Source organism: Arxiozyma heterogenica (assembly GCF_036370985.1).
Source record: "Arxiozyma heterogenica strain weizmannii chromosome Unknown scaffold_17, whole genome shotgun sequence".
In the NCBI taxonomy this organism is placed as follows: domain Eukaryota; kingdom Fungi; phylum Ascomycota; class Saccharomycetes; order Saccharomycetales; family Saccharomycetaceae; genus Arxiozyma; species Arxiozyma heterogenica.
This window is the reverse complement of record NW_027042670.1, coordinates 1,010,047-1,034,894: the sequence shown is the minus strand read 5'-3', so window position 1 is coordinate 1,034,894 and position 24,848 is coordinate 1,010,047. Positions and strand designations below refer to the sequence as shown.

The 24,848-nt window shown below is 29.1% G+C and overlaps 10 protein-coding genes across 10 annotated transcripts; 3 read left to right on the top strand and 7 right to left on the bottom strand.

Annotated features, from left to right (window-relative positions):
- Nucleotides 1–227: 227 nt before the first annotated feature.
- CCM1 (Ccm1p) lies at nt 228–2,813 on the top strand (the record flags this gene model as incomplete). Its single annotated transcript, XM_064858391.1, has 1 exon — nt 228–2,813. One exon carries the CDS (start codon nt 228–230, stop codon nt 2,811–2,813), a length of 2,586 nt encoding a protein of 861 aa, XP_064715098.1.
- Nucleotides 2,814–3,578: 765 nt separating this feature from the next.
- Nucleotides 3,579–3,707, bottom strand: PWA37_001773 (uncharacterized protein; the record flags this gene model as incomplete). The annotated part of the gene is made up of 1 exon (XM_064858390.1): nt 3,579–3,707. The coding sequence occupies one exon, from the start codon at nt 3,705–3,707 to the stop codon at nt 3,579–3,581; it is 129 nt and encodes a 42-aa protein (XP_064715097.1).
- A 993-nt stretch (nt 3,708–4,700) lies between these two features.
- On the top strand, nt 4,701–5,396 carry NAT2 (Nat2p; the record flags this gene model as incomplete). The annotated part of the gene is made up of 1 exon (XM_064858389.1): nt 4,701–5,396. One exon carries the CDS (start codon nt 4,701–4,703, stop codon nt 5,394–5,396), a length of 696 nt encoding a protein of 231 aa, XP_064715096.1.
- A 1,881-nt stretch (nt 5,397–7,277) lies between these two features.
- On the bottom strand, nt 7,278–9,197 carry PWA37_001771 (putative hydrolase; the record flags this gene model as incomplete). Its single annotated transcript, XM_064858388.1, has 1 exon — nt 7,278–9,197. One exon carries the CDS (start codon nt 9,195–9,197, stop codon nt 7,278–7,280), a length of 1,920 nt encoding a protein of 639 aa, XP_064715095.1.
- Nucleotides 9,198–10,014: 817 nt separating this feature from the next.
- On the top strand, nt 10,015–14,439 carry SSN2 (Ssn2p; the record flags this gene model as incomplete). The annotated part of the gene is made up of 1 exon (XM_064858387.1): nt 10,015–14,439. One exon carries the CDS (start codon nt 10,015–10,017, stop codon nt 14,437–14,439), a length of 4,425 nt encoding a protein of 1,474 aa, XP_064715094.1.
- A 165-nt stretch (nt 14,440–14,604) lies between these two features.
- On the bottom strand, nt 14,605–16,926 carry DOT1 (histone methyltransferase DOT1; the record flags this gene model as incomplete). The annotated part of the gene is made up of 1 exon (XM_064858386.1): nt 14,605–16,926. One exon carries the CDS (start codon nt 16,924–16,926, stop codon nt 14,605–14,607), a length of 2,322 nt encoding a protein of 773 aa, XP_064715093.1.
- A 524-nt stretch (nt 16,927–17,450) lies between these two features.
- On the bottom strand, nt 17,451–18,527 carry LRS4 (Lrs4p; the record flags this gene model as incomplete). Its single annotated transcript, XM_064858385.1, has 1 exon — nt 17,451–18,527. The coding sequence occupies one exon, from the start codon at nt 18,525–18,527 to the stop codon at nt 17,451–17,453; it is 1,077 nt and encodes a 358-aa protein (XP_064715092.1).
- Nucleotides 18,528–19,240: 713 nt separating this feature from the next.
- THI74 (Thi74p) lies at nt 19,241–20,515 on the bottom strand (the record flags this gene model as incomplete). The annotated part of the gene is made up of 1 exon (XM_064858384.1): nt 19,241–20,515. The coding sequence occupies one exon, from the start codon at nt 20,513–20,515 to the stop codon at nt 19,241–19,243; it is 1,275 nt and encodes a 424-aa protein (XP_064715091.1).
- Nucleotides 20,516–21,416: 901 nt separating this feature from the next.
- GPI19 (phosphatidylinositol N-acetylglucosaminyltransferase GPI19) lies at nt 21,417–21,869 on the bottom strand (the record flags this gene model as incomplete). Its single annotated transcript, XM_064858383.1, has 1 exon — nt 21,417–21,869. The coding sequence occupies one exon, from the start codon at nt 21,867–21,869 to the stop codon at nt 21,417–21,419; it is 453 nt and encodes a 150-aa protein (XP_064715090.1).
- A 408-nt stretch (nt 21,870–22,277) lies between these two features.
- PWA37_001765 (serine/threonine-protein phosphatase) lies at nt 22,278–24,635 on the bottom strand (the record flags this gene model as incomplete). Its single annotated transcript, XM_064858382.1, has 1 exon — nt 22,278–24,635. One exon carries the CDS (start codon nt 24,633–24,635, stop codon nt 22,278–22,280), a length of 2,358 nt encoding a protein of 785 aa, XP_064715089.1.
- Nucleotides 24,636–24,848: the final 213 nt, after the last annotated feature.

Sequence of the window (24,848 nt, the reverse complement as noted above, 5' to 3'; positions counted from 1 at the left end):
CGAGCATTTAGTATTGCAATTATCTCTGTCAAAAGTTACTGTTGCTCATCGTTATGTATACAGAACACACATAAAAATATATATGATTTCTTTTACGTGAATATTTATAAGTTACTCCAATGATACAAAACTCTAAGAAAGTTAGAGTTGATGACTCTATCAAGTTAAAGTAATCTACCAAGATAAATTATATAGTTTGAAGAAAAGTCTTATACAATATTATCTTCATGGTTGCTAGGCTTTCTCATCTGTTGAGTAAAAATGCCACTTTAACAGGATATAAACAAGTCTTATCTCAAAAGAGATATGTTTTTATCCCTCGCGCAACATCTAATGTAAAGATAAAGAAAAAGCAAAAAATACCAAAAAGTTTTGAAACATGGGACAAATTGGATTCAACTGATTCCATGAGTATTGAAGATTCAAAAATTGTAGAAAAAAAATTACAGAAATTGCAAAATTTCACCAAAAATTTGAAACAAAAATTATCGCACTCCCCAAATCATTTGACTATAGCATATGAAACCTTAAACGATTTAGATAAAACAGATTTGGATAGAGATGCTGATGAAATTTATAGATCTTTAACATTTGATAATGAAACTTCGCTGTTAACAACCAAACTCAAACAAAAAAACAACTCACAAAAACTTCCTAGTCTTACGGATATTATATCCCAAACACAAGTTGCTCAAGCTACAAGTCTATTGCCAGAAAAAATCCAAAAGATTATAGATAATGATGAACTTATTATTAAATATCTGTCTAACAAAACACAACAAAATTGGAATCCTATAATTGAACAATTATATTCAAATAAGGAAAAAGTGAAAAAATTATCAAATAAAAGTTTCAAGAAATTTTTGTCCTTAGATATTCAGAATTTGTCATTCGACAGTATTAATAAATTAGATGAAATCTTTAATATATTTGTAGATAATAAACTAGAGAAATTTTCATTTGCCATGTATAATTGTCTTTTCAAGAATATCTCAAAATTATCTTATTTAGGTCCAATTCAAACTAAAGATGGATTAACTGACAATAATTCTATACTGTGTAAATTAAAAGATCTTATTCAACGATACGATAAAACTATTGAAAGTGCTCAAATTAAAAATAACAAGCAACTTACTGAAAGGGAGAAACAACATAATATGATATTAAATTATTGTATAACTTATACTTCCAAATCTTTAAATGTGACCACTGTGGATTATTTTTTAAAACATTTTAAGGAAAAATATGACATCTCACCAGATAGATTCACTTACACAAATATTATTCAATTTTACTCTAAACTAAATCTGTCAGATAGGGCATGGGATGTTTTTGATACTATGAAGTTTCTTTCTACAGCACATTCGCCTGATACAAAGACCTATAATAACATGTTAACAATTTGTCAAAAGACCAAAAATTATGCTAAAGCTATTGATCTATTCCACGAAATGAAAGATCGGAAGATTACACCAAGTGTAGAAACATTCTCCTTAATGGGAACTCTTCTAGCTACTTGTTCTTCAGACAATATTTCTTCAGAAGGTAACAATGAAGCATTAAGACTGTTAGGTTGGAAATTTATAAGTGGAATGATGAATAAAAATGATCTATTTAGTGTAGGTGCAATGATGTCTTTGGCTGCATATGATGGCGATGTGGCAGTTGCTCGTGCAATATATTTTGAATATACAATGAACCAATACCGACGTTTTAAACCACAAAGTACCAATGACACTGAAGCTTGGCAAAGAGCCATGAACCCAGTTTTATTTAATTATCTGTTACTTGCTTATTCAAAATTCATTCCTGGAAAAATCCCTTTATTAATTGGCTGGGACGAAGGACGTAATTTGAGAAGAGATTTATTAAATTTTGCTGATTACACTTTAAGAAATTATGAAGATTGTCAAGTTATATTACCCTTTTTACCATTGATAGAATTAAATGATATAGATCAAGTATTATTTGAATCTAATGCTTTATGGCACTTCCATTTAAATTCAGGCCGTGTAACTGATGATTATTTATCATACCCAGATATTTTTATTGAAGCTATAAATCAATTGATAAAAGAAGCCAAAGATTTAATAGAGCTACAATCTCATCTTTCAACAAAGTTAACTGATATGAAATCACAGAATTCTGTTAATTATCAAATACTTAACTATAAATGCCTTTTAACGTATTTAACCATCCCAGTAAGGTTAAACAAAAAGGAAGAATATTATAGGAGATTAAAACTTTACACATTTGATCAATGTGAATTAAGGCAAACTCTTGAATATATTATTGAAAAGAAAACTTTACCCTTGACCAACAATAAAAATGAGGCCGCCGAAATTAATGAATCTGAGAAGTATCTGACATTAATAAATTCTGATGTCACACAATTTTTTATCTCACTACAGCATAAACTAATGATGGAAAATTCATTATATGCCAATTGTATGAAAGCTGCAACTCAATTTCATGATTCCGATTTTGGATCTGATATTTGGAGAGCTCGTGGTGAATTTAGAAAAACTTCACATTTTACAATGCTATCTATGAAGGACAGAATAAATTCAGACACCGAATTTGCGAAAATCATGGTCAATTTTTTCACTGAACAAAAACAGTATACAGATGCATTAAGTATTATACTTTCTTCACAGAGATACATTAACTGGACATACCCAATGATAAAACCTTTACACCATGCCTTGATAGAATTGGAAGATAAGAGGTCCATTAATAGATTGTTAGAAGTAATTAATAAGAAGGACCCAATTAAAGACTTAAATTTACAAATTGAGGAATTATCTTTATAAAAATAATAATTCATTGTAAGTTATATCCTTAAAAATTATTATGAATAATTTGTTATTTATATAGATATAGATACTTGTAAATAAATATATTGATATGATGATATATAGTTGAATTCTTTTGTATTTACGTATACATAGAAAGAAATCTCTCTTTTCCAGATACTTGCATTTTTCTCCACTTGAACTATCACATTTGGCAATATTTTTTACTTTTTTTCTTTAACAACTCTAAATCTTATTTTAAGTTACTAATTTAGGGTATCAAAGCTGCTGTTACCATAGGCATCTATGTAATAAGTAACATCACTATATATGACTTTCAAAGAGATACAATGTAGAAAAATATTGATGCTCTTTATTTACATCTTAAGCAGAAGAAAAAAAAAACCTATTACATAATTAACAGAAATACCGAGCTACAGTGTAAATAACAATGAAGATTTTAAATTGATCACACAAAAATTTCTAAATAGATTAGTCATCACATACCCAAAACTAGTTATCTTTTAGCAGAATTCAACATTTTGTGATTATTTTTAAAATAATAAAATAAGAATACTACATACGCCATATCATATAATAAAATATGACCCACAATGTATTCGTCTCTGAATTTAAAGTGGTATGCATTGCTCCAGAAAACCGGTACAATTTATACTATTTGTTTAAGGCATAGTAAAATATATGTAATAATTAATAGTGAGATTATATATATATAAATCAAAAAGCAATTTTTTCAATAGAATGTAACTGTAAAGAATTTCTTCAAGTAGTTATTGCATAAGATAATGATAAGAAAGTTAAAGCAAAATATAATTGAGACCAATTCTGCAAAATCGATAATACCAAAATATAGACTAAAACATGAACATTAACAAAAAACAAGATATTCATAGGGGACGCTCTACTTCTTATTTCAAAACCTTAAGAAGCTCAGATCAAAATAGATCACACTTTGGTTACCCTTTAAAATGTGATTTAAATATAAAGAAGAAAAAAAATTCTTCAACTAAAAAATACCACAGGACTGTACTACAAGACTATATTTAATAAAACCAAATAAAAGACACAACTATTAACAAAACAATATTTTAGGAAGGTTCTATAACATTTAGACAATAGATATTTTAGCGAATGATTTTTGCAATTCTTAAACTAGTAAAATTAAATTTATGCACCAGAAAAAAAAACGTTTTTTTAAAAACTATGTAAATAGACAGACTTCAGAAAAAAAATTATTAGGCATACTAAACAATATAAAATCGAGAATTTGTACTAAGGCTTATTTTAGGAAGGTGATCTTTATTAGACTTCCAAAAAAAAAAACAATGGCTAATATGGTCATCTTTCCCAAAAGGTACCACTTTTAAGCACTTATCATTTTGAATCTTGAATGGTGCTTTCAGTAACAGGATATTATCACATATGTGACTAATACTTGTACAAGTATATTTCTTAGCAACTCAGATATCTAATATTTGAATGAAAAAAAGTTTTATTTAAACATTAATAGTGTTATGAAACCTATTTCCAAATCATCTCGTTTATTGTTGTGTACTCTTTTTCTTGTTCGTTCCCGATCTTTGTATTTTTCTTATTTCTTTTCTTTTTCTTTGTTTATATTGTTATTTTTTATTCTATGACAGATCGAGAGGATCATTTCTTTTTAGTGAGATCTTCGAGGTGAAAAATGTAAGTGGTAATAAATTGGATGTATAGTGTTGAATAGTACTTAATCCAACAAAAGAGATATTTGAGAAGACACACACCTATGTACATATATCTGTCCGCGTACCAATATCTTCCTTTATCATCCTTGTGAAATAGCAGACTAACAGCAGTTACAGATATTTATTACTCTCCCTCTCCTCTCCCCTCTTCTCAAACATGAACATTTTACGTACCTCAGTACCTTATAAATTAACCTTGATAAACTTACGTAATTCCTTAAGATATCAATCCACTCAAGTCCAACATAAAGAATTGAAAGGTATCAAAAAACTCATCTCTGTATATGGATACTCTGCACTAATAGTTTACATTGGTGTAACTTTCATTAGTTTACCTGGATGTTACTTCACAGTTCATTCTTTAGGTGAAGAAAGAATATCAATTTTATTGAATAGAGTGAAACAGGTATTTGGATATGGTGAAAGCGATGATAACGCAGTCAAAATAAAAGTAAAAGAAAAACAAAGACAAAGGCTAGAAGCAAGAAATAAGTACATAGCAGATGAAGAAGAGGAGCAATTAAAAGAGAACGGAGTGAATGGGACCAATAGATCCATGAGTGTAAAATGGAAATTAAGATGGGAATCCATTAAAACATCTCCTATTTTAACCGAGCTAATTTTAGCATATGGTTTACATAAAAGTTTAATATTTATTAGAATTCCATTGACTGCTGCAATTACTCCAACTTTAGCTAGATATTTACCTCGTAAAGTTGGTCAATCTTTTAATAAATCTACCATAACAATCTCGAATATCACTGCTAAAAATAAATCTACTACAGCCAATGATCCAATATATCCAAAACAACAGAAAACAGCCTTTCAAAAGTGGTTTAATGGGTTATTCTAAAAAAGAAAGAAAGGAAAAAAAGAAAAAAAAAAACGCTACAAATAAAAGTTGAAGCTGAAAGAGAAAAGAGAATAATACCTATATTTCATGCCCAAAATGAAACCATTAATATCTCTTCATATAACGAAAATAACCCTACAACATTATAGTGTCTTCTAGAGAAGAAAACAAGATTTTTTTTAAAAAAAAAATAATAATAATAATATTATTATTATGAAATTATAAACTTTCTCATATATCTGTAAATATGTACAAGCCAAATTTTGTACTTTATATTTTGTTTTTTTTAATTGATGATCTTAGAATAATAACTCAATATATAGTTGCTAAAGTATTGCTATATATTTAACTGTTCTTTTTTATCTTTTTTTTGTTTATGTTTTATCCCCAACCACTTATTTTTCCACAAAGAGAGAGGGGAGGGAAATGTTTTTACTTTGTTAAAGAAAAAGTAATCGTTTTTTTTTCTAACAAACATGCTGCAGCCGTTCGTCACACTGTCAACCAATCTCTTTATTTATTTATCTATTTACTTTTTTGGCAACCATGAAATATATTGTCTGTCTACCACAGACACGTTCCCTACGTGTAATGTCTCCTCCCAGGTCTTTTTCTTACCAACTCTCCACATATTTGAAAGTATTTGTCACTGCTACAGTAATTACTAACTTACTCATGCTATTGCTGGTAGTTTTTGCGTGCGAAATCTAAAAAAGGTTCCTTTTACTATTATTACATTTGAAAACAGCTTTCACATCGTGCTCTTTTTCTGTTCTTCTTTATCCATTTTAAGTTCTTGGCACACTTTAATCTGCTGTAATATATAGGCATATAAATATATATTTGTTCCTTTGACACGTTTGGCACCTTATCAATAAAGGTGATATTCATTTACAATCCTACCCCTCCCCTGATTATTTTCTTTCATTTTGTCTTCTTCAAATTCTTTTTACTTATCTTACGTTTGAACAAATAATCAATATATGAATTTTTAACAAAATACTAATACTGCTATTTGCATGGTTTTACTTTAATATAGCTACGAAAGTATCGCTTTTTTAGTTGTTAATATACACACATACTTCTGAACTTTTTATTTGGCTATTCACATATTATACACATTTATTTATTCTTTTTTCTTATAATATTACTGATGGATTCGCACTATGCTCTATCTTCTACAAATCAGTGCGATAAAGATGAGGATCGAAGTCTCTGCTCTTTGCAACTATATACCAATAACATAGATGAATTATTGAAATCTCCTTTAGTCAAGTCTTCTGAACCGTGTGCAGTTGATCGACATAGTTCTTCTTCGTTTTTAGTTGACTACAAAGATCTATACGATATAAATCATGAAACTAATGACAATTTGTATAATCTTGCAGATCATATTGCTGAAATGAACTATAAAGTATGGCTAAGCTCCAAGATGGTAAATATTTAGCCCTTACCAGTACTAATATACACATATGCACCTACCTATAGATACGCCTATATACATTCTACGTATTCATACATTTTTATTCATTTAGCTTAGATTGACTATTCTAAGTGGGTAACTGCATTCGCAATTGAGCACTAAAAAAGTTGAGCTCCCCTTTTCCTCGAAGTCCTTTCCTTTTTTATTTTTTTTTTACCATATTCTTATTTCCCCGGAAAATGTCCGACTTTGATCAGATCAAATCAAACTTTATTCAATAAATTCACTTTCATATAAATCCTTCACATCGGCACAAACATATTCAGGTAGATATGAATATATTGAGTTTAATGTATAATATACTCTTTATATAAATAATAGATGCAAGCGTATATATATATATATAGTGTGTGTGTGTATTAATGGAAAAGTATCTATTTTAATTGTTTTCCCCTATTTTATCTTATTAAAGTCTTCGAATATTTTTCACATGCCTTTACACCAAAATGTTCATTGGCCATATGTGTCACAGCAACATTACCATATAAATTAGTAAACCTTCTTCTTACCACAATATTGTTATGTGAGTCAGGCTGAATTTTAACTAATACTTTTCTCCATTCCATTGTTTCTTGCCATTCACGCGCTATTCTCTCTTGTATTCTGTTAACATTTTCGTTCGGGTACACAATTTTCTTATATATTGGTCTACCCAAATAATGTCTTGGTGGTAGTTGGTCCGGTCTATATATTCTATCATGTATTATACTATCTGTTCTGGCTTCTGGATTTTTAATGTATTCCTGTGAAGGGATTGGTGCTGTTAAAGTGGATAATGCGGACTTCACTGCTGACGCTTCATCTGGTGCATATTTAAATACATCTTTATTGTTGGATTCTATATTACTATTTATAACATCAATAGTTTGTGCACGCCCAAATTTCTTGTTTTTTCTTCGAACTTCCTTTATTAGATTCGGAAAATGCAACCTCTCTGATGTTTTAATATCCATGTCTTCTTCTTTTGGAATCTCTGATATATGCGACCCCTCTCTCAATTCCATCTGTGAATTACTTTCAGGTTTCTCATTATGCTTTACTTTATCAACATTAGCTAATCCCTTCCAATCAAGGTACATCAATGCAGCCGTACGTAATGGAACTATCCCATCATTTACTACATTGGCATATAAGGTCCTATTAGTAAATTTTTCAAATATAGATCGTATCGGCTCATGTGGAATAATCTCTAATATTAGCCTAGGAAACGCTTCATTGCCTTCCTCTATATATAAACCGTCTTTAGATTGAAATGGTGTATATTTTAAATTCAAATCTCTACCTGTTAACCCTAAAAATCCCATATCTAAAGGAACTGATAAATAGAAAGGGAAATCTCCAATAACACCAAGGTATGGTGATGCTAGGGTAATAAAATTTATTGGTTGAATCCTTTCAAAAAAATCGGGTCTTTTGACTTGGATGTAATGAATTGCCATTGATTGTGTAGGCCCACCTAATGAGTGACCTATAAAAGAGATTTTATCTATGCAATATTTTTCTTCTCCTTGTAGTTGGTCAACTAATTTTAAGATATAATCTCCAACTCGTTTTCCTAGATAATGAATACCCCTTTCAGACTTACCCATATTCCCCATATATCCACGAACGATCACATTTGAGTTTATGGAGTCATCTACAGAATTGGACACTTGTTCAATCTTATCTTTCATATATAACATATCACATCCAATATTAGAAAAGATACCATGTGTAATTATTACTAAATGGACAGACTTGTTATGTCCATACTTAGGAGGTAAGTTCCATAATGTGTTTTCATCCCATTCTTCTATATTGAAAGTCTCCTTATCTAAAATCGTTGTCTTAACTTGTCTAGATTTTTTGCTTTTTGTAACACGTCTTGACGTTCCTATTCTAATTGAAAATTTTATAGCTACAAATGATACCAATGCTAATTGAGATAAGATATCTACAATCCAACAATATGTTCCATCAGTTCCCTCAACTTGACTTCCTTTATTAAATCTTAATGTTGCTTTAAATGCTTGATCAGGTTTCAAATTTTCCATAAATTCAATGGGTTCTTTGCCTTCATATCGAATATTTTCATCATAATTGATTGGTCTCATATCAACATAGTACGAATAAGGCCCAGTAATCCAAACACCACGTAGCAATGGGCTCTCTTCATTTTTAATTCTTAAGTGTAAAAATTGATCTTCTGGTTTTAATATACCTTGTTCAATTAAACGATTTCTGTTAATAATGATTTTAAATCGTGACATTCCACCTATTTTGTGCTCTCTAAATTCATTAAATAATAATTTACCATTTTCGTAAGTAGACTGGAACATACTGAACTGTTAAGTTAGGTAATAATAATGATACAAATAAAAATAAAACAAATAAAACACAATTTAATTGTTGATTTCTTCTGACTTTCTTATTTGAGGTAACTAATAATTTAATTGGTTTTTATTGTATTTTTTTTTCGTTATTTCTTAATTTCTTTGGTACTTTAACAGTGAGTGAAACCAGAAAAATAGTACAAAACGACAATATTAAAATCGTATAAGCTCTTAGCCTATCCTTCCTTAGGTTATACTGTACACTATCTTATTTTATTCTGACTTGATGATTTACCTATTTGTTTGTGTTCTTTTTGTCTATTCTTTATTTCCTCGAGCTCAAATTTTGGATTTTCTAAATTTCAATATATTTTGCAATATTTATGATAAATCTTTAATCTGTGAACAAGCAAACAATAATATATAAAAGTGATATATATTTAAAAGAAAAATTCGGAGGAAGAACTAGCAAAAGAAAGTAACCAACTGGTTATATTTATAGTGATTATATTAAGAGTTCTAGGAATCAAAAAATTGTATTTTTTTAAAAATCTACTGAAATTATTTTGTAGAATTTGTACTATTTTTTACAGTACAATATAGTTGATGATATAGATGACGTTTCATTTATTCTGTTTAGTAATTAACCGTTATCAGTAAAATTTAATTTTTTTGTTTTCAACCATTAATATTGAAAATATTTTCTACCAGATTATTTTACAATAAAGCAACTTTAATTGTTGTTTATTTCCAACAAATAATAATAATATATATATACAGTGAAAAGATATAGCCATCTTCGGAACTACTCAAATTAACAAATATGATAGAAATAGAAGATATTACAGATAAATACAGGCTAGATGAACTGATATCAAATTTTTACAAAATACAAGACATTGAAAAAATTAATTATGCCCAATATTCACCACCAAACCAAAATGATCAATGGTCCATTTATATGGAATTCTTTTTAAGAAAGGAAAATCCTAAAATTTTGTTAGCCCTGTTATCAAGAGAATTATGGTGTTTTAGTATAAATAATGATCCTTTACCGAAATTACCGTCCAAGTTTGATATATTTAATCAAAGTATTAATTATTTCACAAACAATTTTACTGCTGATACAAGTCCTATTGAAGTCCAATATGTTCAACCAGTAAAATGCGGCGAATTTAATTCAGATTATTCAAAACCAAACTTACCTCCTTATTATGCACTTTTCTTAAAAGCCATACGGAGATCTATTTATATTAATTTGAGTATTAACTCAAATAGTAGTTTGATTCAGTATGGGAATGGATGTATATCGTTATTAGATAACCATCAAATCATTTCTAATTATGTAAAGTTCAGGTCCACAAACGGTAGTAAGACAAATATCAATAGTAATCCGATATTACAAATAGAACCCCATCTTTTTGCTAATAGTATACTTGCAGTATCTGTCTGCTTAAAAGATTTAAATTTAATAAAATTAAAAGAGGAACACTTACAAGATGAGAAATTTTTGTTGGCACATTCTCTCTATTTAGCACCTTCTGGCATTAGAATGAAGATTCTTACTGAGAATGGTTTATCTTCCTTGAATACCCCTTTTACTAAATCACCTAAATTATGGGCACCGCCACCCAATGCGGATATATTATTAAGAGCTTTGCAAATTTCCCATGGAATAACATTGAAGAAAAAAGATCAATTGAAGTGGATAGCGGTGATGCCAGATCTTGATTATTTAAATGGAAATACTCCAAGTATAACAAATTATAATAAATTATCTGCTAAGAATGAAAAAAAAATTATTTGGCCTTTAGATCTTTGCTTTGTTCAAATTCATGATGTAAAAAACAATATTAATAGCAATAATATTAGAGACAATAATATTCTTAATGAAACTTCTACAAATAATGATATCGAACTAAATTTTAATGATACAGATATACAATTTGACAATTTAAATGATGTTATGAGTACTATAGATGATTTCATACAAATACGACAAACTGCAGCACTGAGAACTCCAGGTAGTTCAGGCACATTAAATACGAACCCACTGAGCTCAGGAGGTGCATATACGGAACAATTTCAACAATATTATAAAAACACAGGTGTTTCAATGCTTCAACAATCATTCAAAAATAAGATATCCCCAACAAATTCATATTCAAACGTATCACCATCCTTGACGTCATCTATGGATAAGAATATACCTATTGATAATGATGCTTTTTCTACAGAATTTTCTATGACACCTATTACTACCTTAGACAATAACAATGAATTATTTTCCACAGAGAAGACAAAGGTAAAGATAGATAATTCTTCTTTATCACCTTTAAAAAGTATCGAAGACAAAAAATTAAACATAGAAAATCTAAGATTAGTCCAAGAACTTCATGAAACTCACGATAAATTAGAAAACGTTATGACTACTACAGAAATACAAATATTAAATGAATCTGACAACATTGACAACAATGATACTAATGATAAAGACTTATTTGGTGAGGATGACGAAGATGAGGATTCTAAGTTGATATTAATCAACAATAAAGAATCTGACAACAATCAAAGTAAACTAAACAAAATAACTGCCAACAAGTCAAATATGGATGAAGAAGATGATCTTTTTGGTGAAATGAATGATACATCTATAGAAGAAAAAAAACACGTTTCTGAAAAAGCTACTTCCGATGAGATTACGGAGGATATGTTCGGCATGTCTGATGACGAAGATAACTCGCGAGAAAATATGAGAAGTACAATCGAGGAACATCCTGCTAATGAGTCATTTTCTAATAATGAGAATAAAAAAGAAAATAACAAGCTAAGTTTAAAACGTAAATATTTAGATATACCATTAGAAGAAATTACGTTATCAAATAGTCCACTTTACACAGATCCAGGTGCACCTTTACCAATAGAAACACCTCGAGATAAAAGAAAAAGTGTTTTTGCTCCATTAACTTTTAATCCGAAAATTGAAAGTGATGTTGATAATAAATACAAAAATGGTGGTAAGTTTTCATTTAGTCCAACTCAAAGGGATGAAGCATTAAAATTTGATATATCTGTTAGTAATGTGTCAAGTTCAGATGATGATGAGGGTGAAGATGACGAAAGTGATTCGAGTTTTGAATCAATTGAATATAATAATATTAAACAAGAACTGAAATTATTTGATGGTAGTGTACATGATACGCAATTTTTAAACTATCAACCAATGCTAGGTGTTCAAGAGTCTGTTCCTCCGTCTTTGATATCCGGTGGTTATTCTTTATCTGCTGAGTCATATTCTAGGGATACTTCAAATCCAATTTGGAAACTTTCACATCCAACTAATGAACAAAATTTATCGCCAATAAAAGGTACTACTTCTAATTTTGTGATAGATACAGATAATGTGCCAGAACAATCATCTACTGAAGAGATTAAAGAATGCCTATCTGATATAGCAAAATCAGAAGATCTACCTGTTTCAAATTTACCGGTTACTAATCTCTATCAAACAAGCCCACTATTTAATACGCTTCCATTTTTGTTGAGACATATTCCTCTTTCTTTGGTTCCTGATATATATCTACCTTCTAATCCGAAAATAGAAATAACGACAGCAAACAAAGATATCTTAAATATTATTTGTGAACAAATTGTATTTGATAATGACTTACTGGATAACTTGAATATTCCATGTGTTACTTATGATAAAATAATTTTGAATTCAGATGGTTTTATTTCAAACACGATGCAGAATATGTTTCCATATTTTACTGCTCTAAATGGACCTGGATTGGTTAATAAAATCTACAGAATGAAACAACCTTTCGTATTTATCAAAAAGCAACATGAAATTATTAAAATTAAGTCTGATTCTCATCCCTTTGGCAAGTTTTTAAATTTAAAGCCACCCATGGGTAATAAAAATTTCAAATTTTTTTTATTGACCGATTCATCAGATATTGTATATGAAATGTTTGTATCTACATTATCTCAAGCGTATATTAATTATGAATTTGGGTTTTGTGAATTGCTAAAATTGACACCTACCGATACAAGTGGATTAATTCAATTAAAAACATTTGAACAAAGTGAATTATTGCTTCTTGCTGCTCAAATTGTATCATATTGCTCGACTAGTAAGAATTTAGGAAAAGATGCAACTTTACTGATTATATTGCCATTAGAAGTTAACACTCTCAACTGTTTATTATCTAATCTCAAAGTTTTTCAAGTCATTAGAGATGAAGTAAGATCCAAGATCCCACATATTGACTTGCTTTTAAAGGTAATACCACATGATTTCATAAAAAACCCTTTAACTTCAATAGATGAATATTACAATCTTTGTGTTAGCATTTACAATATTTTGTGGCCAAAAGATATTAAATTTACTGCAATTGCACATAAACTTCCAAGTAAGATATCTTTTAAAACCTTTCAAAATAATGATGGATTAAGTGCTATAACTTATGACTCTTATATCCATATAGCCTACTCTAGAAGCATTGACAAAAAGTGGGTATTCTGTGCGTTAAGTGATAGTGATGGAAAAACTAACAGTGTTAAATCATGGTACGTCGGGAATTCTAAACAGAAGTTTGATGATGCTTGTACACAATTATGGACAATGGCATTGCAATTGGCATATAAGAAATACGGTAAGATATGTTTGATTTTAACTAGATTGAACGGTATTTTACCTGATGATGAATTAATCAATTGGAGGAGATTGTCAAGTAGGAGTATTCATCTAGCTGTTGTTTGTGTTGATGAAGATACAAAAAATTCATTTTATGATGGGGATAGAATGTATCCAAGCTTTAAACCACTCGTTAGAAATCCTAAATTGTTTGAAATGATTGATTATTCTAATTTAGATAATTATGAGGTAGTTAACATAGACGATGATATACATGGTGTTATTTTTCAGAATCCATTTCCATTATCTAATTCTCAACATAGATGTGCTATAAAAAGTGGTGCCCTAGTTAGATTTAATGTGACTGGTGATAAAACGATATGGGACAAATTGGAAGTTAATTTGTTAAATTGTCCACATTCAGATAGTACTAAATTACTCGAGATTGTCTTAGAAGAATTTAGAAACCTTGCTGCTTTAAGTATATGGTTTGGTGTTTCTGATGGGAGAACATCACATATCCCATGGCATATTTTAGCAGTGAAAAAATTGATGAACACATTAGTGCATATAGAAGTTGATTTAAACGAATCTCAACCTGAAAAATAGTTGTAATATCGTCCCACTAGCTTAAAGTATATAATATACCTTAAACATATATAAATATACATATTTTTAATTAGAACTTATTTAAATACTAGAATATTAATATGATTTAAAACTACAACCTTCTATACATATATACATTCCATATATATATTATTCAACAGCTTCTCATCTTGTATATTTTATAGGTCTCTTAAGCTTTCTAAATCTACTTTTAATATCTAAAAGTGATTCATCAATTGATTCTAAGACTGTTGAGATATAGTATTCACCGCCAGTGTGAGTCCATGATACGCTATCTTCTTCAAAATTAAATTTTTCGACCTTCAATCTGCTTAATATATTATCAGTATTATAAAAATCAAGAACATAACCAGGTCTTCTTAAACTTTTTAAAGAAATAATCTTACAGCCCACTTTAACATTCTGTATCAGTTTTTCAACTTCTTTGTTTAGTTCTGCATCAAATAAGAAATTATTTATTAATAAAACATCACAATCTCTTATAATATTTTCTACAGCTTTATTAGCTACAAAACTTTGTTTTAAGAAGAACTTTACTGGACTTAAATTTAATCCCATAATTTTACAACGTTCTTGCAATTCTCTATGCTGATATTCCGTCATATCACTAGCCTCTTTCATAATCTCACAGCCTGCACTAAGCTTGCATTGATACTCAAGTGCTGCTTGAATAACACAATTTCCAACACCTGAACCCAAATCTAAAAAAATACTCGATTGATTTAAATTACACTGTTTATAAATTTTGGATAAAAAATTAGGTAATAATTCACCATAAACATAATTACTAAAGGCTTCATAATGTTTTAATTGATTAGCTCTTGGATAAATAGTTCGAATATATACAGTTTGCAAAATATCATGTATAAATGATACCGGTATTTTTTTTACACTTTTTAAATGATTAATTATTTCATATCTTGGTACTTTCTGAATCAAATTGTTATATTCCTTTACCATCCCAACAAAATATTCACCATTCGATATATCATATGCTTCATTTAATTTTGGTATTATATCGTCTTTTAATGATTGAGAATATGGATCGGGTAGATAAATTAGGGCAACATATTCTATAAATTTTCCTACTTCAACCATTGGGTTGTATCTCGAAACATCCTTTGAAAAATTTACTCTAAACTTTTCAGCCTTGTTAAAAAATAGAGGGTTTTGCAACTCTACCACAAGATCTTCATAAGATATTTGTTTTTGATTCATTGAAGCTTGATCGTCAGAATCCTTTCTAATTACATGATCTTTTATACTATTATTTTTTATGGTATTTTTATTGCTGTACCCTTTAGATTTTTCTAGATTCGGAGGATGATATCTTTTCTTATAACTGTCGATATGATTAGTAACTGTGATAGAATCACAAGTTTGTGCTATTGAAAAATTTTGGTATTTGCAAGCAGTTATATTAAAAAAATCGTTACATATATCAATAAATGGAGCATCCCAATTGAGAAATGTTGAAATATTATTAACACTGGTATTATCTAGTATTATATCATTTGGATTATTATAATTGTTATCAGAAATATTATTAATTTTACTTTCGTTTTCTGGTAATTGAGCTTCTTCTTTGTTAGACAGTATTCTATTAGATTGTTGACTAATACTTGACTTCTTATCCTTCTTATTCAAATGAATATATTCAATGGTAACAACAGTTTTCTTTTTGGAAAAAGCCTTCAAATTAGTTAACTTTAACTTTTGTAAATCTAAATCTTTCATAAAATTGTTTAATTTCGATGAATTAGTATTTATATCAGCATGATTTTCAATATGATTATTTTTTTGTTTCTTCTTGTTTGATTTACTGACTTGTATTAATTTATGCTTTTTCTGTTTAGATGTGGTAATATTAACAATTTTTTCCCTCTCTTCTTCTGCTATTGCTTTTATTTTTTTTTGTTTCACAATAAATTTTTCACCCATTTTATCTAAATCTTTTATATTTGGATGATCATCATAATAACTATAACTGTTCCCATCACCATTGAAATAATATTTTCTTGGTTTAGACCTTTTATAGGAAGTGGGTAAAGAATATTCAAAATTTGGATCATACCTACTAGCATCTTCCAATAATGATTCCAGTTCCCTTGCAGCACTTCTCTTTTTCTTCTTGGATTTTTCATTCAACGTAACTTTTACAGAATCTGTACTGCCATTAAGTAAGTTGTCATTTACATTTTTATCTTCAATTCCCGGTTCTATGTTATTATTGGTATTAGTCGTGAAAGAATCATCTATAATACTAACTGATTCACCAGCCCTATCCACCGAAAGAGAACCAGATTCCGGGGTAGGATATGTATCAACCGGAGTTATTGGCCTTTTCCCATTATATGACATTCTTGTGTGTTTATTATCATGTATAACAAAATTATTATGGCTATTATCTTTAGGATCTGGATGGATTGTTTTACTATTCTGTGTATCTTTTAAATCCATACCCATTCAAAATATTTGAATACAAAAGAAAATAATAATTAATAATTGAATATCAAATGTATATGTATTTATATTAAATTAAAAATTTGCACTCTGCAGAAATTCTACTAAAACGTCTTATATATTATAAATTTGATAACGTGTTTCTTTTTTTTTTGTATTGTATACTTATTATTTCTGCTTATATCAGGAATAATGACTTTTTAGTATTATGAGGTGGATGTATACTATAAAAATTTCTAAACAGGCATTTACTTCCAAACGTGATGACTTGTAAATATACTAATCACTACTTCGTGTATTTCAAATTGACAAGCTTTCTTTTCCATTTTTTTTTTAATTTTTGAAGAATTTTTTCTGTTTATCTTTTTTTTTTTCTTTTGATAAAAATTCAAATTGTAAATTTCAAAAGTTTGTTGACAAATCAGAAACAAATATTTATGCATGAAATATTAGTGATAGCATCATATATATATTTATATTGTATGCTTACATATATCCATCTATATATATATATATATATATATAGATTACTGACTTTCCAGATGCAACAACTGTTCATCGTCGGATGATACTTGTATCTTTTTGTTTGATAACTTACGTTTCTTGGAGGTGGTAGAATCATGTGTTTTCAAGTTCGGTATATCTATCTCATTTAGTTTTAAGACTTGAGTTGTTGATTTTTTCTGTGTAATAATGTTCTTGTTTTGACTATTATCATTAGTGATTGCTCTTTTAACAGGAAGTTTAGTTGGTGTAATACTTAGTCCATTTTTTTTATTTTTTATCTTATCTTGATTGTTTGTCTTATTATTTGTAATAACAGTATCTTTACCTTTATTATTTAGTGTTTCCTCTAATTTTTCATTCAATCTGCTTTCATCATACTTCTTCAATGATAATATAAATGAATCGATTTCTTTAGAATTACTTTTATTGCTTGAACTTAAAAAACGTTTATCATTATTACATTTATTATCATATTTTTCTTCATCATCATCACTGTCACTACTGGAATCATCAAATATTGTATGATTAGAACTTCGTGATTTGCTCGAGATACTTTTACCTAAAGGTGACAATAAATGAAATTTTGATTTATGCCCATTACTATTATTGTTATTTATATTCGTATGGTTGGCATTAGAGCATGTCTCCTCATTTGATTTTATGGGTGTTCTCATTTGAGAGTGATTATTAACGGTACTGACATTAGTATTATTAGACTTGTTGGAATTACTGTTAATTTTATTTTGCGTTGATACAGTTTGTTGTAAGCCTTGAACTATCGCTTGCAAAGTAATAATCTTCTCTTCTGATGCTATACGTTGTGATTTGTTTGTTTCTTTTAATTTGTCATTTTGCTTAGTTAAAGTCTGTATCTGCGATGATAATTTATTGATTTGTTTCTGTAATTGTAATGCAACCAAATCATTTGGATTGGGCGTATCGGTATTGTCTTTCCCATCCATTGACTCTTTCACCACTTTCTTTTTTTCTGCATCTTGCTCCTTCCTTAGTTGTAAATATATGTATTCATTATAGATTCTTTCTGACTCTATTACAGATTTATAATAATTAGTTAATAGTTGCAATATATTACTCATACTTCTTCTACTTCTAATTTTTTTTATTTTCCTACGTTTATTTATAACAATTTAAAATGGTATCCTTTACAAAGCCAAGTATCCACTGGTGTCAATTAAATAAACGTTGCTTCCTGTTTTCAAACAGTCTAATCTTTCCTTTTTTTTATAATACTTTTTGCATAGAACAGTACGGAACAAAGAACCCATGCAATTCAATAATTTAGTGCTACTTTCATGAATCTGCCACTTCCACACCTAACTTTCACTTTGAAGCGACAGATCAAATGAATCTTTTGATGCTGTTCAGTTCTCAATGGAGAAATTCAAGTCTTCGAGAGTTTCTCACCGCAATTCTTTTTATTTTTTTTGTTGGCAAGAAATCTAAAAAAACAAAATAAAAAAAAAGACAGAAAAGTAAAAGAAAAAGAAACGACACATTATTTTTATCTTTGTTTGTCTCTATTTTTTTTTTTTTATTTTTTGATGTAATAATTGACATGATATTATGCTAGAAAGAATATATTATTATTATTTAATATGAATGGTCCAAGGTATATATACCCGTACATACTACTATAGATATAGACATGTGTATCGATTGTCTGTTTATATGTGTTTGTTCATGATAATGAAGAACCAAAAAGAGAATAGATAAGCAAACAAATAAACAAATATGCAACAATAAGACTTTTCTGCTTTTCCTTCTCCCCTCTCTTTTATTTTTTTTTCTATTAAACTTCAAATGTACCATATGATTCAACGCCATAATCAGCCAATAACTGTTGTTGGCCCTTATCAACATCGTTAGTATAGGATGCAGTAATAGTAGTGGCAGTGGCAGTAGTATTGCCATCACTATCAATGCTTGTATTGATTAAAATAAATGACAATACAATCAGAATGGAGCCGACTATATACCATGGAGTGATTTGTTTACCCCTGAATATGAAATCACCAAACATAGCCAATGGCATTGTAAAACTCAAACCTATTGTAACAGTCAATGGAGACGTCAAAATCACGGCTTTAGCCCAACAATAGTCACTTAGGAAAGTAACCGAACTATTCATTATAATTATTGAAATAATTCTGAAATCCCATTTGAATTCGAAACTTTCCCAGCCAAAATAATTGAAAAGTACTAAAATTGGCCATAATCCAATAAATGTAAATAATCCAACAAATCCCAGATATAACCTGATGTCGATCTTACTTGAACCAGCATTATTTGTACGATTGTCATTATTGGAAATGTGTACTAAAGATTTTTTAAAAAATGTGCTGTAAACCCCATAAATTAAAGCACCTACCAATGCTAACACATTTCCGATAACGATACTTGCATATGAAAATTGATTGATATCGGACTGATTAGATACAGGAGTAGATTTAATAACAATAATAACAATACCAATAAATGAGATAGCCAACCCAATAAGTTTGTAAAGATTGATTGTATCAACCTTCATTATAACGCTAAAGAATAAGGTGAAAAACGATGCAGTTGATGACAATATAGTCTGTGCTGTCACTGAAGTATATAATAACGAGGTATTGGTGGTTACATTAGCAGCAAACCATAGAGTACAGAAGATCATACTCAACTTAATAATAGAAGACAGTGGTATTATTTCATTGTCACCAGCGCTATTATCGTAACTGTGACATTCTTTAGATTCATCAAATTTTTCATTATCGCTATCATTATCTGGTTCAATTAAATGTGCGTAGTATTGCGATTTGTAGGCTGTTTGAATATCCCAGTGACCGCCATTATTCCAGAATAATTTTATCAGTTGTTTTAAGAGGGGCAAAAGATATAAGGAACATGAGGAGATAGAACAAAAAGTGATAAATATGGGTTTTTTGTAGTAGTTGGATTCAAATATAGAATTCAATAAAAATGACGATGATACCCATGCCACAACCACGATAAATAACATAAACAGTCCCAGGTACCAATTATTATCTTTATTTGATAAGTTTATATATCTCAGCATTTTCATAATTTATGTTCATATATATATATATGTATATTTGTATGTTTAATATTCAATAAATTTATAATGCAACTTCAGATAAGCAAAAAGGAAAACAAAGAAAAAAAAATTAAAACAATTTGAAATCCAGGTTTTAGTCACTTCTTTATTATGTCTCTTTGATTAGAGAGAATTATAAAGATGATAAAAGTAAAAGTAAAAATATAATTATACGAAACAGGATACACTCAAAGTTTTGAAAAAGTTGAAGTCTTCATAAGGCTTGTTCTCGAAATGCTTCATTATTTAAATACATACATGATCTAAAATCAGCAAATAAAAGAGAATAATAATAAAAAAAAAATTAAACGTATTCCATTCTATACTTTATTCTCATCCTCTTTTTGTAAACACAATTTCTTTACTAACTCTACCCACTATCTTTAATGATATAGTCTCCTTGTTTCTGTGTTCTTTTCATGCCACATACTGATATCAATAATAATAACAACAATGAGAATAATAAACTATACGTTGCGTTTACTAGTCAGACAAAAGAAAAAAAGAGTCAAATAAAAAAAATAAATAAAAACTGTGTACACCCGTGCCGCACAGCCATTTAACTCGAACAGGTTTGGAAAGAATTAAAAAAAAAAAAAAAAAAAGGGAAACAACAAGTAAGAAAAAAATACAAAAATGACTCTCCCCCCCTTTGTTTGTAAAAATTGTGAGAGCAAAACAAAAAATGAGAGAGAGAACTTTTTACTGCTCCCAAGAAAAAAATTAAAAAAAAAGAAAACTGTGGAAACTGGCACGTGATCTACAGTTCTTGTTCAATTGGTTTGAATTGTGTAACATTTGCGATCGTGTTCGATTCGTCTGTGCCCCTCTTTTCTCCCCGTTCCACTTTCCCCTCATGGTATAATAATCAATTTGCACCGTACAAAATTTGACAAACATCCATTATTGGCAAATCCACCACACCAATTGTCTGTTCATGTAGATATTTATTGCTTGGCTCATTTATCGAAATCTCTAAATTACTGCTTCCATCTGTAATATATCTAAAATCATCCAAGCTCGGAGACATTATATCCTCTCTATACAGATTCAATCCAACGTATGCAAACATCATACCCATCAATCCTAAACATTCACTCCATATTAGCCATCTTCTATCCGGTAGTAAATCTAACAGAAACTGTAAAATTTTGTGGTACTTGTTGTTGCTGTTGTTATTGTTGTTATTTAATCTTGAAGGTTCATCTCTTGGTAACACTGATATAAGAATACATGTTACTAAAATCAAAGTAGCAATAAAGTGATGAACAAAAAAATAATAGTCTGATGATGTTGGAGGTTTAATCTCTCTTTGTCTCATTATTGGTAATGTTCTAAGAATTTTGTTTGACTATAGATCTTCATCTCTTATTTCTTTTTTTCTTTAAATGATATGAAATGAAACTATTTCTAATATATATATTGATTTGTATTGTTTAATACTTCAAAAAATCTTCTACTTTATATTTTTTTTTCCTTTTTTTTTTTTAACTTTGTTTTATTTTGTTTTTCCTTCTTCCTCTGTATTCCATAAAATAAAGTTGTTAAAAAATCACATAAATTAAAAAGAGAATTGGAAAGTGTTATATATGGTAAATCTCAATTAATAGTATCAACTAAAAATAAATAAAAAGGTATTGGAATATGTATATGCATATATATGTATATATATAATATTATTGAATGATGTAAATTTATGTTGTTCTTTACGAAGACTGCTACAGTAATATTAAGAGGTTATATTATTATAACTATTACTGTTGTTGGTGTTGGTGTTACTGTTGTTATTATTATTAATGCTAGTGTCTTGACCACTGTTTAATAATTTTCGTTCTTGTCTACCTTTTTTCATGACTTGTTTCAATGCAGCTTTATCTAATGGATCTAATAATTCAAATGAACATAATAAACCTTCGCTAACAGTCATCACTGCCCCCCAATTATCAAACTCACCACAATAATTTGGCGCAGAAAATACAGTGACAAGACTTCTGTCATTGAAGAATTCATATCCATCTTCCACAACCATATGTGCTCTGCAAACCAGATCAAATCCAAACTTATTTAAAAACTTGTTAATTGCTACCTTATTATAACAGTAACTAACACCACGTTCATTATCTTCCCATTCGTTCGGTGAATCTGTTGGGTCAGACCATAGTAAGTCATTTACTAACCCAAAATCAGGGACATCGGTAGGTCTACTCACATGTCGAATTTCATCCATCGAATTCAATACAGGTGACAGACCACCATGAACACAAAAGATTTTGCCTGTTACAATTGCTGCTAACGGCAATGTGTTAAAAGTATCAATGAAATGTTTCCACGTCTTGATATTACAACGACGTTTACATTCATCGTAGAAGCCATACACTCTTGTCACATTGGCGCATTCATGGTTACCTCTTAAAAGAAAAAAATTCTCAGGGTATTTAATCTTATAACACAATAGTAATAAAATGGTCTCCAATGATTGTTTACCACGATCAACATAATCTCCAAGAAACAAATAGTTAGATATTGGTGGAAACCCACATTTGGAGAATAATCTTAGTAAATCACAATATTGTCCATGCACATCACCCACAATTTTTACAGATGGTGATAATTCTAGTAATGTTGGTTGTGATAAAAATATTTCTCTCGCCATTCTACAGATCTGGGCAATCTCATAATTCTTCAAACAGACATTTTTAGTCCGCTTGGCTGCATATCCTGCATCAATTAATCTTTCGATACAATTATCAATGTCAACTACTTTTTTCTTTTTAGGCATCATCGGCATATCGCCCTGTAATTCAGAACTATTTACGTTCGTTATTGATTGTCCAACAATTGTATCACCATCACTTGATTTGGAATTTAAATTTAGTTCACCATCCTCTTCATCAAAATGCATATTTTTAGGGATTTTGGCTTTACTACTAACTTTTACATTAAAATAATCAACATCATCTAAGTTACCATTTATCATTTTGTTTTCATCAATAATGTTAGGTGTGTGAACAGGAGTACTATAGATTGTATATCCACTAATCGAAGCACTAGCAGAGTTTGAACCACGCCTACTAGCGCTAGTGCTATTACTGTTAGTGATAGAGTTATCAACTGATGTGCTGTTATTACTTAGACCTTTATTATTATTACTATTACTATTATTATTATCTGATCCTGATAATAATTCTTTTATGTGTGGATGAATACCTATATTTTCAGATTTTCTAGTACTACGTGGTCTGAACTGTGAAGCATTTATTAATAAATTGTTATTATGAATACTATCTGTTTGATTTGTGTTTTCATTAGACGGTCTTATATCATGCATAGAGTTATGACGTTTAATGGAGAGAAGATGTTTTTTACTTTTTGATGTAGAGGAAGAAGAATTTTGTCTTGACTTAGATTTAGATTTAGATTTTGGATTCTCGATGGAAGTATTAATATAATCATCGTTATCATCATCTGTGATAGCATACTCACTGTAAATTGGTGAATTACCTGATGTATTTGTACCCACTTTTTTTAAAATTGGTGTCATTGGTTCGTTATTAATGCTGTGAGTATTGCTGACTCGTCTTCTAGAAGAGGACGGTAGACTAGTAGAATTATTCATATTGTTGGTAACACTAAAGGGGCTTGCTGTTGTAGAGTTTGTATTGTTATTGCCATTTGATTTTAGCAGAATAGATCCATTGTTAGTTCTTAGTGAAGATTGGGATTGACGAGATTTTAAAGATTTTCCAGAATGTATGGTTTCAGTTCTATAAATTTGGATAGGTTTAGAAGTATTATCAGGATCCAAGTTAACAGGATTAAATGTATTTTGCTGATTAAATACATTTTCATGACTAGAACCGTTACTTGAAGTTTGCCTGTTTGTTTTTTTTACGAGTGTTTTCGGTTTTGAACCTTTTGCTATAGAAGTGTTGTAATCATTATCATTACTATTATTAGATATATAACTATTTTTAGTTTGTTTAAATTTATTTTTATTTCTTTTTATACTACTATCAGCATTATCTTTATTAGTTACATTATGACTAATTTTCTTATTAGAAGATATTTTGGAATTTGAATTACCCATAATCTATTCTAATATAATTGTTTGATTGAAATATGTACGATACCTATATTCTAAGAGGCCAAAATAAAATAAAACAAAAACTAAAATAAAATGCAAATGCAAATGCTATTGAAATATGTTTTTTGGTTTTCTTATTGAAAAATTTCCTTTTTTTTTTGGCACACACACACACTTCTTTCTCTCTTTTTTTCCCTTTTCTCTTTCACACTATAC